Source organism: Protopterus annectens, chromosome 12.part0 (genome assembly GCF_019279795.1).
Source record: "Protopterus annectens isolate FY-2018-M chromosome 12.part0, PAN1.0, whole genome shotgun sequence".
Classification (NCBI taxonomy): Eukaryota; Metazoa; Chordata; order Ceratodontiformes; family Protopteridae; genus Protopterus; species Protopterus annectens.
The window spans coordinates 242,170,688-242,192,511 of record NC_056746.1 but is presented as its reverse complement, the minus strand read 5'-3'; the positions used below and the strand labels follow the sequence as shown (position 1 = coordinate 242,192,511).

At 38.0% G+C, this 21,824-nt stretch overlaps 1 protein-coding gene across 1 annotated transcript in view; it reads left to right on the top strand.

The window, feature by feature from the left end:
- Positions 1 to 4,931, top strand: part of LOC122816481 (galanin receptor 2b-like) — a 294,626-nt gene extending 289,695 nt beyond the window's left edge. The window contains exon 3 of the mRNA XM_044089304.1: positions 845 to 4,931. Within this exon, the coding sequence (XP_043945239.1) occupies positions 845 to 1,604 (760 nt within the window). The 3' untranslated portion in view covers positions 1,605 to 4,931. The remainder of the gene's footprint in view (positions 1 to 844) is intronic.
- The last annotated feature ends 16,893 nt before the right edge of the window (positions 4,932 to 21,824 follow it).

Genomic DNA, 21,824 nt, shown 5'->3' with positions numbered 1-21,824 from the left:
TACTCTGTCACATATTGTCTACTCAGAGGCGATCTTTGCTTAACATACAAGGCCATGTCAAACCCAGAGCTGTTGGACATGCTACACTTAAAGAAATCCCAATCCTTCAGAGCCACATGCTCCAGGGATCTAAACCTTGTCATCACAATAAACAAAACATGCTGCAGGGATAGGTTCCTGACCCAGAGACTCCCCAGACTCTGGAATAGATTGCCCATACATGTCAAGCAAAGTGCCTCTTTGGTCCTCTTCAAAAGGAACCTTGAAGATTGGATGGGAGAAAGGAAATTCACCCCGGGGATCACGTCAGTCGCCCTGCTAGACAGGGGTCCAGGGAAGTAAATAGTGAGGGAAGAAATAGCCAGGGAATTGTTATGGCTAGGCTTGTATAGGCCCTAGGGCTGATAGCCTAGTACCAACCTATGAACCTATGAACCTTTGAAGATAGTTGGTAATGTAAATGCACCAGTGATGCTCTTCACATTTCAGTGTGAAGCAACTATATAATAACATGCAGCTTCCAATGCACTCTGTTTCCCTTTACTTCAGAACAGTTTTCATAAGTGGTTTATAATCCCAAAATAATAATGAAACTTTTGTTAATAAAATGTCCATGCATTTAGTTGCAAGTATGGATATGTGTACACAGTACAGTCAAATCATATTATTTATCTCATCACAGAATAAAACAGTAATGCTTAAATGGCAATGTTTATACTACTGGAATAACTGCAGTGTTCTAAATGCCTGTATATATTTGTTACTGCTGTCCCTTGGAGGTAGCTTCCTAGAATATTACAAATGTTTTCAGCCATTGTAATCTATATCTTTTTCTTTTGCTTAGGTATCTTGCTATCAGGTATCCACTGCGTTCCAGAGAACTGAGGACCCCATGCAATGCAGTTGCTGCTATGACGATCATTTGGGGACTTTCGATAATCTTCGCTGGACCATATCTGAGTTACTATGATCTCATTGACTATGACTCGTCTCATATCTGTGTCCCAGGATGGGAAGAATGGAAACGCAAAATTATAGATACATACACCTTCATCTGTGGCTATATAATTCCAGTGCTAATTGTCAGCCTTTCATACACTCGCACTATAAAATACCTTTGGACTGCAGTCGACCCTTTGGAAGACATGTCAGAGTCCCGGAAAGCAAAACGGAAAGTAACAAAAATGATCATCATTGTGACTGTCCTTTTCTGTTTGTGCTGGCTGCCATACCATGTTGTGATTTTGTGTTACCTGTATGGAGATTTTCCTTTCAACCAAGCCACTTACGCAGTCCGGTTACTGTCACACTGCATGGCTTATGCTAACTCTTGCCTGAATCCAATAGTCTATGCTTTGGTGTCAAAGCACTTCCGTAAGGGATTTAAGAAAGTATTCACTTGTCTTTTAAGGAAAAAGGGACGTAATAAAGTTCACGCTGTTCATGTGGCAAACACAGTGCCTGGTTTTGAGGCTGGGTCTACTGACGTGTCACAAATGAATGAAGATAACATAAGACAGAATGAATGTGAGTTAGGAGGCAGGCCGATTGTTAGAGCTCATGCTTCCATCAGGCCAATTATACCCTTAAAACAGCAAACATGACAAAGTAGATTGGTTACTGATAAAACACACAGAATGATTACTTCAAAGAGTTCCTTTACAATTAAATGGTTGTACTGCCTCAGAACATTACTTGTGTCTGCCCAGATGATAGTTAATCGATTTTAGTTAGGTGGCAGTTACTATGTATGTCACTATTACTTTCACACTGACTAGGTCATGGACTCCTTGAAGGACAATACTGCACAATAGTAAACTACTTTGACTTGCTGAACAAAGATTATATCTCTTTGTCAAATCAACTGCACTTTATTATACTTTTCTTCAGAACTATGGCTATATATTTACACATAGCAAGTGGAGTGGGGGTGTTGATTCTGCCAAATGTCTTGGAGCTGATGATCATTTTACAAAATGTAGAAATTTTTCATTTAATAATGAATAATGTAGTACATTCTCTTACAGATGGAAAGGAACTACAGCTCAATTTATTTACGTATAAGCACAACATTGACATCAGGCTCTTAATTCTCAACATTTTTTCCTTATAGTCCAGGAATAGTTGATATTATTTCATGCTATTTGTACGAGTTTTCTTTTTAGTGATATTAGCATTACTCAGTTATAAGGAAACGGACCTTATTTGAATATACTGTTTCTGATTCTGAAATGCAGTAGAAGCTGTGTTAATGTTATACATGCTTTGGCAGAATGTATCACGGAATAACTCTGTTGCCCATTTTGATACAAAATAATGCATTATTACAGTTGAAGTCTGGACTGGCCAAACAGCAACAAATAAGCTATAGTGGCAGTGATTTGGACAGCCTTGGATTTCTGGGTGAAGCAGTGACTCTATCTTTATATTAAGAGTTAACTCTTGATATGTTTTTGGTGTTTAAAGAAATGGCAGCCCATTTAGAATTACTAGTTGATTTGAATTAATGTTATTCTTCATTATTGCTTTATTTTTGATTATTTTATTTAGAAATACAGGTAGACAATCCCTAATTTGAAACCCTTGGGACAAGCCGAGTTTCGAATTTCAGAATTTTTTTGATTTTAGAGCCTCAGACAATGAATTAGGAGTCAAAATCTACAGTTAATGTTTACTGCTAGTAGTAGATGACAAGAAGGCAGTGAAACGACATTGCATTGCATAAAGCTTGTATGCTGTGCTATGAAGAATTGAAATGACTAATTTTTCAAAATTCAGGTGCACAACATTTATTTCGAGTAAGACTCAAGATTGTTGGAACTGCTCACTGATCCACTTCCACACACACACACACACACACACACACACACACACACACACACACACACACACACACACACACACACACACACACACACACACACTCTGGGTGTAATCATAAGGTGCTGTAGAAGGTGCAGGGTTGGATCACGGATTGTGACTGTCATCATCAAGTTGTAGTTGGACGTCTGATGATGGGCCAGGAACAGGATTCTTAGGTGATGAAGTAATTCTGCAGCAGACAGCCTTCTTAAAGACTAAGTGTCATCTGTCTCATTAACATAGGTTTCTGTTGAAGCAGTCTCTCTTTAACTGAGTAAATTGCTATTATCTCTTGCTTACTGATAAATTCATGTTGTTCAAGGCCTGCAGTTAACTGATCACACATTTTCACCATATCACTAATGGGATTTTTGCACTAGTGTCCACAGTGTCCTCATCACTACTATTCTCATGCTTATCTGCATTTAACACCATTGCAGCAATTTCTCCATCACTCAAGGAATGCACAATGAGTGCATCTTTGTCAATGTTTAACATTTCTTCTATGTCAGCTTCCTGTAAGTTGTTTACACTTGCAGCCAATAAACTTCTGGAGCATGTTACAAGGTTAGATATCATCTTCTCATCAGAGACATGAAATCCTTCAAAGTTTTTATCTGTTGGTTCATTTTCTTCAAACATTGTTCTAAGCCAAAGTTTGTGCCAAGCATTAGTTAATGTTGATTTCTCAACACCCTTCCAACCATTAGCAACTGCGTAAATGGTATCCTTAACACTGAACTCTTTCAGGAAGACTTGGATTCCTACACCTGTGTTGACTGCAGCAAGTATACAGTTTAAAAATGTTTTTTTTGTATTTGCTCTTCATTGATTGTAAAATTCCCTGGTCACAAGGCTGAAATAGTGATGTAACATTTCAGGGAAGGTAAATTACAAAAACATTGCTTTTCACAAGAAGTTCAGCAGGGGAATGTGCAGAGTAATTATCCAGGAACAGTAACATTTTACAGTTTTCTTCCAGCCTAGCTTTCCTGCAGTGAGTTGTGCTTCTGGTATGAAGTGGTTATTGAACCAGTCAGAAAACATTTCTCGGATAACCCATGCATAATAATGCAAGGGTAAGTGGCATACACCTTTCAGGCATCTTGGAAGTTTGCTTTTTCCAATTACTGCCAACTTTGTCATGTGTGTCTGGAGCATTTAGCATCCTTACAACCTGTTGGTGCTTTCTTGTCAGCCATTATTAATGTTTTTCTATGGATGTAATGCCAGTAGACAGCTGTTTCATCAACATTTTACACTTGTTCAGGACTTAGGTTTTCATCCGATATTATCCTGATGAATTTGTCAATGTAATTTTCAGCTCCTTCATGATTAGCTGAAGCTTTTTCACCACAAATTTTCAGATATTTTAAACTATTACACTTCTTAAATTCCTCCAGCTAACCTGAATATTGACAATCACCTTCAATTTAAAATCCTTCATGATATAATCTTGCTTGTTTCATGAGCAGCAAACCAGTCAGTGACATACGTTCACTTCTTTGTTGTCAAATCCACTCCATCAATGCATGGTCAAGTTTTTCATTTTTTGCATTATGCAGTGTTTTCCTAACGTTTGTTAGTTTATGGTCCTCACTGTCACTATAAAATTTGACCAAATTGTCTTTCTGCCACTTTAAATCATACATGTGGCAGTTCCGACACCATATTCTTCAGTAAGATGTTGCATGGACACACCACGATCAAGCTTCTGCAATAACTCCACCATCTGCTTTATTGATACCGACTGATTTGTTTCCTTTAGTTTTTCATTTTCTCAGTGTTACCCACTGGAGCATCTGCAATTCTATTAGACATTTTCACAGTGAAATTAAAGACAGAGCAATAAAGGTATCGGTGAGCAGCAGGCACACTTATGCACTTACACACTTCTATTAGTAAGAGCGCTGAGGAGTGGGTGGGGCCAACAAGTGCCAGAAAATCTTCAGATTTCAGAGCTTTTTGTATTTTGGAATTTCATATTAGGGATTGTCAGCCTGTATAAATAAGTAATTTTTAAAGCATTGGATTATTGTTATTGACACCTTTCTGCATTCACACTTATTATTATGTCAATTCTATTTATACCTTGAACATTATTGTACTTGATAATTGTGATTTACTATTAAAAAGAATATAATCAATTACTCACTTTCAGTTTGATTACTTTCATGGAGTTATGCTGCATTTGGAGTTTTTATGATTTCTTTTTTTTTTTTTTTAATATTGTCTGTATTACTAAAAATCGTGATGTCTTACAATATAATCTACTACAAATGCACCTGTTATGCTTTTGAATACATCGGACTGTAAACATTTATATTAATGTGATACTGCCATCCCTTCCAGCATAGAAGGCAATTTTGATCAGTTAACTTTAATTTCTAGTGCAAATATTTCATTGCATTCACTGATACTGTTTTGGTCCCTAACTTCTGGCAACTCCCTTGACTGACTGGAACTGCTTCTTCTCAAAGTAATAAACTGACTGACATACCTTATTTGATTACTTTATCATGTTCTGTCCATTTGTCATAATGCTACTAAAGATGTGGTATGCACTTTCTGTTGTTTCTTTTATAAATATGCTTACTTTTTAGCAGTCTCTGAGAGCAGGATTTCCAATTATTTATGCAGAAAATGTCATCTAATAGATATCAATCCAAAATCAGATTTCTTCAAGATGTTCTACAGATAATTGCAAAAGAGATAATACTGTAATGAGCAAGCACAGCTGCCATCATGTCACTGAGAAAAACATACTTCTGAATACTGTTCGTTCTTCACTCAGCAGTGGTCTTGCATGATGCCACTCCTGGTTTAAATACATGTAAAAGATGCTACAGATGTTCTCTCCACAGCAACGTTGATTTGATGGATACAGGATAAGTCAGACTATGTAAAACCTCCAGTTATACAATTACACACATACAATTTGCAGTAGTCTTTCATCTAAACAATACTGTAAGAAGCAATGTTATGTAAACAAAGGCGGTCTAGTGTTAGTTCATAGGTTCATAGGTTCATAGGTTCATACTAGGCTATCTGCCCGAGGGCATTTACAAGCCTAGCCCATAGTTTTGTGGCTTACGCCACCCCTTTAGTATGGGGAACTATACCCATTATTTTGCTGTGCCTCTGTCGAGCAGTGACACTGAGGTAATCCCTGGGGTATATCTGCGATCTCCCATCCATTGGTCAAGATTTCTCTTGAACAAGGCCAGCGAGGTGCTCTGCCTCACATATACCGGGATTTTATTCCACAGCATAGGGAGTCTTTGGGTGATGAATCTATCCCTCCAGCACGTCCTATTAATAGCCGTGTCGAGGTTTAAGTCTCCCGCCCTTGTGGCTCTGACGGATCTAGATTTTTTGAGGTGAAGCATATTCATCAAATCTGGGTTTGACATGGCCTTGTATGTTAGGCAAAGGTCACCTCTGAGCAAGCAGAGGATTATGGCTCTGAGTTCTTAATGAGCTACCACCTGTAGTCAGGGATACACGGTTTGATTCATTTGATGTTTATTTGTCTGTTGTGTGGTTCTGAGCAAGTTGCTTAACTAGTGATCTGAGATCATCCCTGAAAAGTAACACTTTAAGTAAATAATAATAATAATAATAATAATAATAATAATAATAATGATATTATAAAAAAGGATGTAGCACAGGGAAAAAGAATGTAAACAAGAAAAGGTTAAGTTATCAAGTGGAGCATGTCATAAGACAGGATTGTCTACAGCAGAAAAGACAGAACACAAGGGGGTCTATATCATATGAGTGAATCGCACAAATTGCGAACGCTCATAATATTGAACATACCGGACCTCGAAGTGCTTTTTCTGAGATTGCGGTACAGTGAAGAATGGGATATTTGCCCTTTCCTCACTGTAGTGCAATCTCAGAGTTGGAATATATGTTTATCGGGGGTGTGGGGGGCTGGAAGTTCGAGGTCTGGTACATTCGATATTATGAGCGTTCGCAATTTGTGAGATTCGCTCATATGATATAGACCCAACATAAGGTTGCAAGAACAGTAAAAACAGGTCAAACTATTGTGAGTCTCACTAAAAAGTAACAAGTTATACAAGCAAGAGTGGTGAACAAGATCCATGGCTATCCATTGTCTTGAAAACAAATGCGATTCTACCAGTGGTGGCTCATGCTATCGGACTGCAGCTTCCCCAGCTGTGAACCACAATGGTACAGTTCTAATCCTCCTAACCTGCACATAGAAAGTGAATCCAGACTGCTGCCTTACCAGTCCGGATTCAGGAAGAAAGCAGCAGACTGCTGATGCCCCAGAAGCTAATGCGGTGCTAACCACATAGACTGGAATGGGATTGGACTGCAAGGTCAGCAGTCTTGGTACATTCAAACAGGAAGGAGTAAACACAGGAAACCAGACGTGAGCATTCTGGCACAAATGGAGACTGCCAATACTCAGCTGCTGCTGTGGATTTTTGCAGTTTACTCTCTGGCTGTGGATTTTTATTTTAGAAGCTGTGTAGCTCATTTGAAGCTATTGCAGGTGCAATTTGTGAGCAGAGGGTGACAGCTGATACTTGGCTGCTGCTGTGGATTGTACTTTAGAAGCTACAGAGACAGCTGAAAATGTGCGTGTGTGTGAAATACCCCAAGTGCTATTTGGTGGTGGGTAAAGAACAGGCTTGAACCCTGTATCTTGGGCCCAAGTGGCAAGATCCTGAATTCCCTGCCTACCATCATTTGTGAAAAAATTGCAAAGTTTTCCCTCATACTTGTTCTTTTCCTCATAAAATCTGTGGTTTCTATATTTCTGTGTCCTTGCAAAGTCAGTACTGCATTGGTGCAGTGGTAGCATTGTTGCCTGACAGCTATAAGTTCTCTGGTTTGATTCTTGGCTGGCTTGCCTTACCTTCTGTGTGGAGTCTGCATGTTCTCTCTGTGTTTGTGTGGGTTTCCTCTGGTGTCCTCCCATCTTACAAAGACATGTGTCTGTCTGGAGTGTTTCTCCCTGAGCCTCTGCTGAAAATTTACTTTTGTTCCAAGTCAGACTTTCCTGGTTAACAAATGTTAAATAAAAATGGCAAGCATTTAAATATCAGACTTCATATTCTTCAGAAAGTACATGGTAACACAAAAGGTTTTATTCTAGCAATTTTCTAAGTTTATAAGATGGATATTTGAAAGTTGTCCCTATTTTGGGACTGTATTCCCCCATAATTGGCTTTGTCCAGGTTTTTTGTGCTAAGGTTGAGTGTTATGGTAAGAACTGAATTCACTGAATATGTTTGGGGGCTGTATTCCCCCATTACTGGCTTTGTCTGGGTGTTTTTTGCTAAGAGGTTGAGAGCTATGTTGAGAAATGAATTCACTGAGTATGTTTGGGGGCTGTATTCACCCATTATTGGCTTTGTTCAGGTGTTTTGTGATAAGAGGTTGACAGCTATGGTGAGAACTGAATTCACTAAATGGTAGCCATTTAAGTTTTAGTCTTCTTCTCTTTTATAAAACAGCTGATTTGGCCTAGTGGTATGTTGCTTTGACTGTTTTGCACAGGGTCCTGGGTTCAAGACTTGGCAGTGAAATGTATGGTGGTAATACAGCATTTTATTCTAGCAACTTTCCAACATTATACAAGCAATGTTTAAAATGTGTCCCTGGTTTTTGGGCTTTTGCCCCCCCCCCCAATAAATTTTGACTTTTTCCAGATTTCCTATGCTGCAAAGTTCAGAGATACAGCTGAGTGAGTAGATTTTACAAGGAGCTGAGAGCTGCAGGGGAGCAAAAGTTTAGTGCTGCTTATGTTGTGTCTGTTTGCGTTGTTAATAGCACAACAGGTAGTGTCCTTGCTTTTGATGCAGAAGGTTGTGGGTTCTACTCCCACAGTAGATAAATGCATTGCCGATACCGTACCGTATTGAAAAGGGGGTGGATGCTGCACTCCTTTTTGACAAAGATACCTAGTAACTATAAACCTGTTATCAGTTTGCCATCCATTCCCTATTGCAATATTGCTAGCTAATCATTTTTTTAGTATACGGTAGGCAATTTATTCCTCAAGGGCAACAGACACTTTATTTGTGGATGAAACAATGAAATACAAAGTTGTTTGCTAGCAGCAACCTCTTCATTAGTTACAGATCTCTTTAATGTGGAATTATATAGATGACTTTTACTTCTTCAGTGATTGTGCATATGTACTGATACTGGTGGACTGTAGAAGTTTGAGTAGACTTTTATGATGGAAGTGTTCTGAATTTGGCAGTTTTGTCATTATTGGTGCATGTATTTTCTTTCATTGTTTACTGGAAATTTTTCAAAACAATACATTTGAAACACCCTCTAAAACTGTACTGTATTGTACAGGGAATATAATTTAATACAATCAGGTAGGTGTATGAAAGAGCATGTGTATGTTTCGTGTGCAAGGGGCCTGTGATTTGAAAACAAATGTATTTTCTTTGAATGTGGTTTTCAATGCTGCTTCAGTGAATGTGAGTTTCAAGGGCGGAGAAGTTATAATGTTAAGTCTGTTTTCATTGTGAGACTGCATTGCTTTGTTTAGCAGATATGATATATGTTAGTGTTTGCACTGTAAAATGCAAAATAAAACTTTCAAATGAAGTCCAAATCATTGCAGAAGTAAAGCAGTATGCACATTAGTGTTTATGGTAAATGGGGTGAAATAGACAATTAATGGTTCATTGGAATGGCTGCAAGGGGAAGCTCCATTCGACCATGATTTTGTGAGGGGGGGAAAGGCAGCAAACTCAAAGACAGCCCTGGCTGAACTATACCTCTCAACTGTCCAGATTTTTGAAAAATGAATAGATTTTGGTTTCTTATTTTTGGTTTGTTCCTCATAAAATTTGTAGTTTTCTGGCAAACCATTTAGGAATGAAGTCACTAAATAATGACAGACACTGAGTTTCAGACTTCATAATCTTCAGAAAAATGCATGCTAAATCAAGACCTGTTATTCTATCAACTGTCTCAGTTTATACAAGAGCAATTTTTAGTACCGTTTATATGTTCCCCCAATATATTTGGCCTTATCCAGATTTCCTGCATTAACAGGTTGAGAGGTACGAGAAAATAAATTGCTTTATAGAATTAGGCATATCCAAACCTCTCAACTGTTCCCGATTTTGACTCAAAATGTTACTCTTCACCTAATAATCCCTCCGCAAAATGGCAATTTTGGAAGAAAACATGGAGAGTTTACAGTTAATAAATAACTGTAATAATCAGTTATAGATTACTTTTATTTCAGAAATGCATGTAGATTCTTTTATTTTGTCAGCTGCTCAAGTTAGCAGTACTAATATTAAAAAGTGTCCCTTCTTTGATATGTTCCCAGCTGTATTGTGTAGCTATTTTATATTTTTGCATCACATTTTTTGGTCCATTTTTCATAAAATTGTGTGTTTTTTTGGCAAATTAGTGGCAAATCATTAAAGACTGAAGTTAGAAAATAATGACAGACATTTCAGTTTCAGATTTCATATCCTTCAGAAAATTCATACTAATGCAAGACATACTATTCTATTATCTTTCTAAGTTTATAAGAGCAATATTTAAAAATTGTCCTTATTTTTGGGCCTTTGTCCCACTTCTATGTATGGCTTTGTCCAGATTTCTTGCTCTGAGGTTGAGAGGTATGACAAATGTGTCAGGGCCATGACAGTCAGCCAGATACATTTCAAATTGTGACATGCTTGTTGTACACCACTCCCCCATGTACTGACTCTGGATGTGTCCAAGCAAGACAAGGAGCAGTTATGCAGTGTAAGTGTGCAAGTATCTCCCATCCAAGGTAGACACAAGTACTACAGTGGCTTTTCATCTATCCTTGATTTTGCAGAATGTTCTGGTTTCTGTCATATTTTTATACTGTTGATTTATGCTTATTATTATTCAGAAAGTGTCTGTTCCTCTGTGTTTAAGTAGAAATGCTTTAGTGACCATCAGGTAAGCTTGTCTGAGATTGTAAGATGCAAGTAAGTTTTAATAAGCATACTGCTAAAGAATTGCCAACATTGAAAGCCTTTCTGTTGTTACCATGCAGATAATACTTACATAACTAAATAACATATAAGCTTTGGGTACTGAAATGCATATCACAGTATTTGTAATAAAGGACAGGATTACGTTATTTTAAGAAGCTCATTACAGGCTTTACCTGCAAATTAAACAGAATGCCATTCTATCATGTGTGGTCCATATCCTGTGCAGTAATCCTTTAAGCAATGTATTTTGAGCTTGTTTCTTGTTTGCTTTTCAGTTTTTACTTTGATCATGTTTTACCCATGAAACAATTAGATAGCTGTTGTCAGGCAACAGGTCTTTTTTTGGATAAGAAACATTTTTACAAGTGGGGGTGTCACAGAGATTGCTACTTTCAACATGTTACTTAGTACTTTAATAAAGCTGAATATAAATTATAGTTAAAATTGTAGTGCAAGAAGAAGTGGTTTGAGTTGAGTGCTGCTTGTTTTTCTTGTACTTGATTTTGACTGGCATTGCAGTAATTTATTTAAAAAGTAATTTATTTTTTCATGCCTCACAAACTTTTTGTTTCCATCTAGATATTAAGTAAGCTGTCATGCAGCGAATGCATTGAAATATTTTTTTTCTTCTACACTTCATTTTGTCAAGGTTGGACTCTCATAATAATGGTTTGGCACCCAGGGCAGAGCATTTAATTAAAGTTACAGTTTTTGTGATTTTGAGCATAGATCCTCCCCTTTCTGGTTGGCCACACCCATTCCCATTGACCCCCATCCATTCAGCTGTCTCCTGCAGCCCCCCTTTGATTTGAAGTCACCAGCTGCCACTGGATTCTACTTGGCAACAAGGTATGTACTAGTTTTTATCCATTGTCCCAAAAACAAATGCACTGCTAGCTGGAAACAAGGTATATGCTAGTCTTGAGTGGAGGTTGGAGTACTTGTTCTCTTTCTTATTTTTTAGGAGAAATAGTTTTATGTTGCTGGGGAGATTTTATAAAGGATCTCTTCACAAATCAACAAGCTGAAGGAAAGATTAAAGAGAGTGATGTATTTTTGCTCTTGAGCTCGGAGAGTAATAGAAGGATTTGACTTTTAATGTTCATACTAGTGTGGAGCATTTATTTATTTGTTTTATCTACTTATTTCAATTTGAAAAGAGGAGGGGGTTGATCCTAAGACATTTTTCAGATATGGCCTGGATGCAAATAAGATTACTGAATGCCAAACACAGCAAAGATGTAAGACTGAGCACAAAATCAAATAAAAACCTGAAGAGATTAAAATTTCAGGTATGTCCAGCAATGGCATAACATAATAAGTACTAGTGCGAGACTAGAGTAAAAGAAAAGTGAAAATACTGTAGTACAGCAGTAACATTAAGTTATACTAAGACTTCCTGTTTCACTTATGCATGTCAAACATGAGTATTAGAAAAGCCGGGAGCAGGCTGGTTGTAGCTGCTATGGACAAGAATTACTGTTTCTCATAGGGTTAGGCAGTAGTGTTCTTATTAATCGGGATGTGAGATGAAACACCATTGTTTTGTAAGTTGTAATTTGAGTATTATTGTATAGTGAGCAAAGCTGATAGCAATCAATGAGACACGATACTGCATGACTGCAATTCCTCTCTTTCCTCTAGTTTTGATATCCTATCAAATCAGATGATATTATTTTCTGTTTGTTGAAGAGGAGCTTTGAAGTTCTGCAAATGTTAACACATTTGTCTGATCAAAATTTGTTGCCAAAATGTGCCTTGCACCATTATAAACATCCATTCTAATTCAGGAAGTTAGATTACAAATGGTCATTCCTGCATACCACCAAGACTCCCAAGACTAAGGACTCTCCAAGAGCAGAGCCAGAAATCTGCTTATCTGTCCAACTGAAAAGTTTGACGTTGGGTACAGGAATTCTCATATTATAATTTTCAGACTGAAAATGTTTTCAAATGGCTAGTTGTTATGATTGATAGCCTTGTCCTCCTCAGCAGTTTCAGTTTTACACATTCAGATATTTGTACACCCATCTTAATCTTATTGTATATCAGCACATTCATGCCTTCTTTCCATCATGGTATGGCAAGAGGGAGGACATTTTATTTAAACAATGCCTCACTGTGGAAACTCTGTGCAGCTGTTACAGATTGAGTCTGAAATATAAAAAGATGCAGATAAACTAATGAGAAAAAGATTTTAGTTATATTCAGCCAGTGCTGCAATTATAGTTCTATCACATTAAGGGAGTTATTTGTAACCTCCAATAATAAACAGAGATATTATGAGATCATAGTGAAGTCTGAAGAGAGGCAACATTCAGACAAGCCTTGTGTATAATATGATCATCATTTTCAAGAAAAGCAGCCATTTTAGACTTTCTACACAGTGATGTGAGAGCAGTGCTGCAACAGCAAATATGTGTATATGTTAAAGGCAGGTAAGGTGTATGCTTGACTTGCTGTTCTCAGCCTGACTATTGCTGATCTTTGTCTGCATTTGATTTTGAATTGAAGTTTTTCATTTAAAGTTTGGTTACTTCTGTTTTTTTTTAATCTTTTATATTGCGTTTTGTTTTTTGTTTTTTAATGTTTTTCTTCTTTTGGAGTTCTAAGAGGTATTATCTATGGTCAGTAAGAAAATAATTCCTTTGCAGACATTGAATAACTTCCAGATAATTAGTGGAAGGAGCTGAGAAATAACATTCCTCATTTAACTAGAAATATTTGGAGGCATGTTTACCTGTAGTGCTTGCTTGACTTGCTCTTCTCTGCCTGACTATTGCTGATCTCTGTCTGCATTTGATTTTTCTTACTCATCTTCCCTACTGTTGTTGTACTCTTAAACTTGGTAGCTTTTGTGTTGCCCACCCCTACTATAAATTTAAGTTTGGACACTCATTCCAGTCCTGTCTCATCAGCTCAATCTACTGAGTATTGTGAGATCAGCTGAGAAGGCTTAACCCCTTAGTGTATTAAACTTGAATTATCTTCTTATTCCTCCTTTCCGCTTACATAAAAAATGCAGCTTTTACTGTATCTGCGCTTCTTCCTACATTTGCTTTTTGCTGCATGTTCTTATAGTATTCAGTTGCATTTAATTTGCTGCATTTATTACTGCTTTTTAGTAGCCTGATTAAACTGTAACTGTTATTCTAAGCCTCTTAGTTTTGATTTAAGCACTTGGGCTTCATGCTAGTTATCTTACATAAGGAAGGTTTGCAGTCTAGACTCTTGTGGCAGGAGAGGTAGCTTACACCCTTCTAAGTTGGGGATTGCTGGATGAAGGCTTATTGTATATGTTATTTTAAAAAATGTCTTAGTTTTGGTTAAAGCATTAGGCTTCAAGCCAGTTATTTTACATTAAGAAGGTATGTGGTCTACACTCTTGTGGGAAGAAAGGGTAGCCTCTGCTCTTCTGAGCTGGAAATTGCTTGTGAAGGATAATTGTGGCTGTTATTCTAAGTGTCTTTGTTCTGATTTAAGTACTTTGGTTCCAAACCAGTTATTTTACATTACAAATGCTTGTGGTCTGCACTCTTGTGGGAGGAGAGGGTAGCCTCCACACATCTGAGCTGGCAATTGTTGGTGAAGGTTTGTTGTGCCTGTTATTCTAAGTGTCTTTTTTCTGGTTTAATCACTTGGGTTTTAAACCAGTTATTTTAAATTAGGAAGATTTGCGGTCTACACTCTTGTGGGAGGAGAGGGTAGCTTTCACCCTTCTGAGATGGAAACTGCTGGTGAAGGCTTATTGGGCTTGTTATTCTAAATGTCTTTGTTCTGGTCTGTGGTCTGCACTCTTGTGGTATTACTGGCTAAACAGATTTTTTTTAACTACTAGAGCATGTAGTTTGCTCATGCCTGAGCGTTACTCATCAAGTTACTTGTCTTATTGACTTGCTCAATATTTAAGTTTTCCTCACTCCTCCATAGTACATCAGTGACCATGGATATGCACTTCCTGTCTATCTCTGTGGCCAGTCTGGTTGATATGGGTATTCTGAGGCATTGCAGCAATTGACTCATGTACACTGACAATCTAGTTAATCTTAATAAAACAGATAGTGCATGCGAGAGGTATAAATATACTTTAACTCTGGAGGCAAAACTCTTTCATACAACCAAAAGTAATCATATAGAGGTTGTCAGTGACACTTGCACCATATCTGTTGCACAGGGTAAGACCCTAGACATAAAACTACTTATGCTGAGACACTTACAGGTAACCTTCCTAAAACACAAAGATCTCCTGCACAGCACACTCAAAGAAAGGGTCCTCAGCTATCATGTAAATACTCCTTTAAAACACCACCCACAGCTACACATAGTAACCCTGTATCCACTGCCTCCACTGCTAAGTCCTTAAGGCAAACCAGCACACAGCCAAATTTACTGGTCATTGGTGATTCTATAGTGAGGCACACTGATGTCCCTCTCACAAGACTGAGTAAGGAGAAAATCATGGTTACTTGCTTTTTTGGGGTTAGGATCCATCAAGTCGCACAGACACTCAGGTCTTTGAACCACAGGTACCAGTATGACTCTGTCGTAGCCCTTGTAGGTATTAAAGACCTTAGACATTCCTTACTTGACTGTATGAAATGAGAAATGATCGAGCTCGCTGATTATGTGCCTAAGACAGGTATGAGCCTAGCACTGAGCAGCATACTACCTTCTCCAAGGATGATGCCACATTACCAACAGAAAATGATTGATTTTAACAATTGGCTTATCTTCTGGTGTCAATCCAATGAAGGTACAATATTTGATGGCCTGGGAAGATATGGATGACAGGTCATGCTGCTTTGTCAGGGATGGTCTGCACTTATCCCCTCTAGGCTTTCGAATATTGGCAAACACCTTTTCCACCCTCTATAGTGCCTTTTTTTAGGCAATGCCAAACTAATAAACCTACCAACTTAACTGAACCTATGAAGGAATATCTGAAGGTGGTACTTCTCAGTGCTAGAATTCTTAACAAGAAACTCCACTCCCTGCAAGCCTTTCTCCTTGGAAAGTGTAGACATCTGTGTAGTAGTGGAGACATGGTTTAAAGTCACTGAAAGTACCCATCAATGCAAGGCTATAATGCCTTTCACACCTTTAGACCAGCTACTGTACAGGAGGGAACTAAAGGTGGAGGAGTGTCATTCTCTATTAAGACGAATCTCATATACAGACAATTAAAGTGAATGACCCACTGGATCTCATACATGTGCAACTCACCATAAACAGGGTGTCATACCTTGCAACATACAGGCCCCCCTCCATGTGTCAGGAAACCCATACTACCTATCTCAATGTACTAGAGTCCCTCATTGTTCAACCCAATATGATATTCATGGGGGATCTCAACTAACCCTCTGTAGACTGGGAATCCTACACCACTTCTAACACACAAGCCTAATGGTTCCTAAACTTTATTAATACCAACATCCTGGAACAGTTGGTCCATTCTCCTACCAGGAACACAAACATCCTTGACCTTGTACTGCTGATCATGGGTGACCAATATTCCTCACCCAATGTTATATCTTCGTTCGTCAGATCTTACCATAAGACAGTATCACATAAATAAAAATTATATCCGGGGATCCAGCAAAACCAAAAACCTTTAGGAACTATTCCAAGGCTAACCTCTCTTTACTAAGCAGCACCTTGGCTAAATTCCAAGCACCCACAAACCAAGTAAACACTATAGAATACACTGAGCTATTTACAAAATCTCTGTACAACCATATTAATAGCTGTAGAGAGTGGGCTGTGCCCATTCTTATTAAGAATAACACAAACTCAAAAGACAAGCCAACCTGGCAGAATCAAAATATCAATTGGTTATACAATTAAAGAAAAAAAGTCTTGGCCAAGTGTAGGGGGAACAAACCAATACATATTAAAACCCCATGACCAATCTAAACAGGCAGCTAAGAGGGTTAATTAATACTTCAAAGGCTACATTTGAAGAAAAAAAACAGTTTCTCAGACAAAGGACAATCACAAAGCTTTCTACAGCTATGTCCATAACCTCAGAGGAAATACACAACAATGCCCTGAACTTATTGTAAATGGCATCACTCACACTCAACCAGAAACCATTGGAAGATGGCTGCAAGAAGCATTGGGGTCCAAATGGAGAGATGATAAGTCAGCAAGTAAGAGGTAGTATTGCTGAAATTGAATTCATCCTTAAGTCTTGGTGAGTACCTTCATGAGGTGGACCCTGTTTTCACAAAATCTCACCAAGACAACACTGATATATAAACTATATTTATATAGCATATATCATGGACAGAAGTAGGTTAAAATTAAAAAAAGATAACTGGGTGCACAAAACCCAGGATAAAAAAGTGCCCAATCCTGATAGGCACACTGGTACCAGGACTGGACAAGATGACAGTGTAGAATCCTCAAGATACGGAAACATTCCTACAATAGGGTCCTTTGAGGCCCAGGGGGAGGATGGCTCCACTGTTGTAGAAGGAAGTAGCAGTCCACCAGTGGTGGCTGGTGACTTCAAACTGCAGGAGACAGCTGAATGGGTGGGGCCAATGGAAATGGGTGAGGTCAGCTACAAAGGGGTGGGGCTATGCTAAAAACTGCAAAAACTGGGACTTTAATTAAATACGCTGCCTTGGGTGCCACTGCCAAACTGTCATTATGCCAGTCCAATCAAGACAAAATTAATTGTAGAAGAAAAAAATATTTCATTGCATTGGCTATATGACAGCTTACTTAATATCTAGATGGAAACAAAAAGGTTGGGAGGCAGGAAAAAAATAAATTACTTTTTAAATACATAATGGAATACCAGTCAAAATCAGGCATAAAAAACACAAGCAGGACTCAACTCAAACCACTTCTCCTTGCACTGCAGTTCTAATTATAATTTATATTCAGCTTTATAAAATTACCAAGTAACATGCTGAAAGTACCAATAGCCCCACTTGTAAAAATGTTTCTTATCCAAAACAGACCTGCTGCCTGACAACAACTATTTACTTGTTTCATGGGGAAAACATGATCAAAGTAAAAAATGAACAGCAAACAAGAAACAGGCTCAAGATAAATAGCTTTAAGGATTACTGCACAGGTTTGGACCACACATGATAGATTGGCATTCTGTTTAGTTTATGGGTAAAGCCTGTAAAGATGACTGCAAGTCTCCAACAAATGTAATGAGCTTTTGAAATTACTGTAATCCTGTCCTTTATTACAGATGCTATCATATGCGTTTGAATACCTAAGGCTTATACGTTATCTAGTTATGTAAATATTCTCTGCATGGCAGCAACAAAAAGGCTTTCAATGCTGGTAATTGTTTAACAGTATGCTTATTAAAGCTTAATTGCATCTTACAGTCTTAGATAAGCTTACTTGATGGTCATTAAAGCATTGCTACTTAAACATAGAGCAACAGGCACTGCAATGACATGCATTTTCTGAATAAGAAGCATAAATCAACAGTATAAAAATATGACAGAAACCCAGAAAATTCTGCAAAATCAAGGACAGATGAAAAGCCACTGTAGTACTTGTGTCTCCTTTGGATGGGGGGATACTCTGTACACTTACACTATATAACAGCTCCTTGCCTTGCTTGGACACATCCAGAGTCACTACGTGAGGGAGTGGGGGTGCAACAAGTATGTCACAATTTGAAATATATCTGGTTAATGGTGATGGCCCTGATACATTTGTCATACCTCTCAGCCTTGGAGCAAGAAATTTGGACAAAGCCATAAACAGAAGTGGGACAAAGGCCCAAAAATAAGGACAATTTTTATATTAGAAAGATAATAGAATAGTAGGTCTTGCATTAGTATGAACTTTCTGAAGGGTATGAAATCTGAAACTCAAATGTCTGTCATTATTTTATAACTTCAATCTTTAATGATTTGCTACTAATTTTCCAGAAAACCACAATTTTATGAAAAACAGACCAAAAATGTGATGCAAAAAATAAAATAACCACACAATACAGCTGAGAACCTGTTAAAGAAGGGACACTTTTTAATATTAGTGCTGTTAACTTGAGCAGCTGCCAAAATAAGAAAATCTACATGCATTTCTGAAATTAAAAGTAATCTATAACTCTGATCATTACAATTATTTATTAATTGTAAACTCTCCACATTTTCTTCCACATTTGCCATTTTGTGGGGGGATTATTAGGGGGAGAGCAACATTTTGAGCCAAAATCAGGGACAGTTGAGAGGTTTGGCTATACCTAGTTCTATAAAGTGATTTATTTGCGAGTATCTCTCATCTTCTTAACACAGGAAATCTGGACACGGCCAAATATATTGGGGGAGCATACAAACAATACTAAAAATAGCTCTTGTATAAACTTAGTCAGTTGACAGAACAACAGGTCTTGCTTTAGCATGCATTTTTCTGTAGGGTATGAAGTCTGAAACTTAATGTCTGTCATTATTTAGTGACTTCATTCCTAAATGACTTGCCAGAAAACCACAAATTTTATGAGTAACAAGCCAAAAATAAGAAGCAAAAATCTATGAATTCTGCAAAAATCTGGACATTTAAGAGATACAGTTCAGCCAGGCTGTCTGTGTTTGCCACCCTTCCCCCCTCAAAAATTATGATGGAATGGGGCCACCCCCCTGCAGCTATTCCATTGCACCATTACTTGGTTATTTCACCCCATTTACCATAAGCGCTGTAATTAATGTGCATACTGCTTTACTTCTGCAATGATCTGGATTTAATTTAAAAGTTTTATTTTACATTTTACAGCACAAACACTAATAGACATCTGCTAAACAAAGCAATGCAGTCTCTCAATGAAACTAGACTTAGCATTAGCACTTCTCTGCCCTTGAAACTCATATTCATTGAAACAGCATTGAAACCCATATTCATAGAAAATACAAGATTAACTTTGGGCTGTTTTCAAATCATAGGCCCCTTGCACAGGAAACATACATGTGTCTTTGATCCACCTTCCTGACTGTATTAAATTATATTCCTTGTATAACACAGCACAGCTGTTAGAAGGCATTTTAAATGTATTATTTTGAAAAATTTTTTCCAGTAAACAATGAAACAAAATGCATGTACTAATAATGACAAAACTGCCCAATTCAGAACATTTCCATCATAAAAGTCTACTCAAACTTCTACAATCCACCAGTATCAGTAAATATGCACAATCTCTGCAGAAGTAAGAGTCATCTAAATAATTCCACATTAAAGAGATCTGTAACTAATGATGAGGTTGCTGCTAGCAATCAACTTTCTATTTAATATTTTCATCTACAAATAAAGTGCCTGTTGCCTATGCTACAATAAAAAAAAGATAAGCTAGTAATATTGCAATAGGGAATGGATGACAAACTGATAACAGATTCATCGTTACTAGGTATCTTCACCAAAGTGGACATTCTTAGGACTGCAGCATCCACCCCCTTTAAAAGTACAACACAGTACAGTATCAGCAATGCATCTATATAGTATGGGAGTAGAACCCACAGCCTTCTGCATCAAAAGCAAATGCACTACCTGTTGTGCTATTAACAATACAAGCCGACTCAGGATGAGCAGCATTAAACTTCTCTTCAAGCTCTCAGCTCCTTGTAAAATCCACTTGACACTTAACTGTATCTCTCAACTTTGTGGACTGATTTGCGTATATACAGTGGTGTTTTGGGACACTTCAGTCCAGCATACTGCTTTACTGGAGCTGAATTCAGTTTTTTTCGTTTTTTATCTCTCAACTTTGAAGCTCAAGAAATCTGGAAAAAGGCAACATTTATTTTGGGGGGGACAAAGCCAAGAAACTAGGGTCACATTTTAAACATTGCTGGTATAATCTTGGAAAGTTGCTAGAATAAAATGTTGTGTTACCACCATGCATTTCACTGCTAAGTCTTGAACCCTGGACCCTGTGTACTACAGTCAGAGCACCGTATCCTATGCCAAACCAGCTGTTTTTTGAAAGACAGGTAGACTTAAACTTAAATGGCTATCATTTAGTGGATTCAGTTCTCACCATAGCCCTCAACCTCTTAGCACAAAACACCTGGACAAAGCCAATAATGGGGGAATACAGCTCCCAAACATATTCAGTGAATTTAGTTCTCACCATAGCTCTCAACCTCTTAGCACAAAATACCTGGACAAAGCCAATAATGGGGGAATACAGCACCAAAAATAGGGACAAATTTCAAACACTGATCTTATAAACAGAACATTGCTAGAATAAAATGTTTTGTGTTACCATGCACTTTTTGAAGAATATGAAGTCTGAAATTCAAATGCCTGTCATTATTCAAAATCCAAAAAACCACAAATTTCACAAGAGCAAAAATATGAGGCAAAACCTTCACAAGTGGTGGTGGGTAGGGAATTCAAGCTCTTGCTACCTGTTCCCAAGGTACAGGGTTTGAGTCTAGCCACCAGGTATATTTCCTGAGTTCTCTCTAGCCACCAGGTATATTTAACTGGGGAATTTCACACACACACACACACACACACACACACACACACACACACACACACACACACACACACACACACACATACACCACACACACAATCTGAGCCCAGTTCATCCATTCAATGCTGCAAAGTTTGTTCAAAGCCCTTCCTTCAGTAAAATCCACATTCAATGCTGCAAGTTTGTCCTTCCTGCAGTAAAAGCCCATGAGAGCATGTCCTTCCCCTTCTGCAAGGGCAAGCTGCTACCCAGCTTGCAAACATTGCAGTCCGATCCCCTTCCAGTCTATGCAGTTGTAACTGCATAGACTTCTGGGATCTCTGCTGCTGAATGCTGCCTTCCTAATCTGGACTGCTGGTGAGACGATTTTGATTCTGTGCATATGCTCCAGACTGGTTCATCAGCAGTCCAGATATTGGGAAATGTCGCAAGTTTGCAATTTTCTGGGACTCATGTTCCTTTTATTTATATTTTCTTTTAATTTTTACAGCTGGGGGCTGCAATCCTGCAGCCCA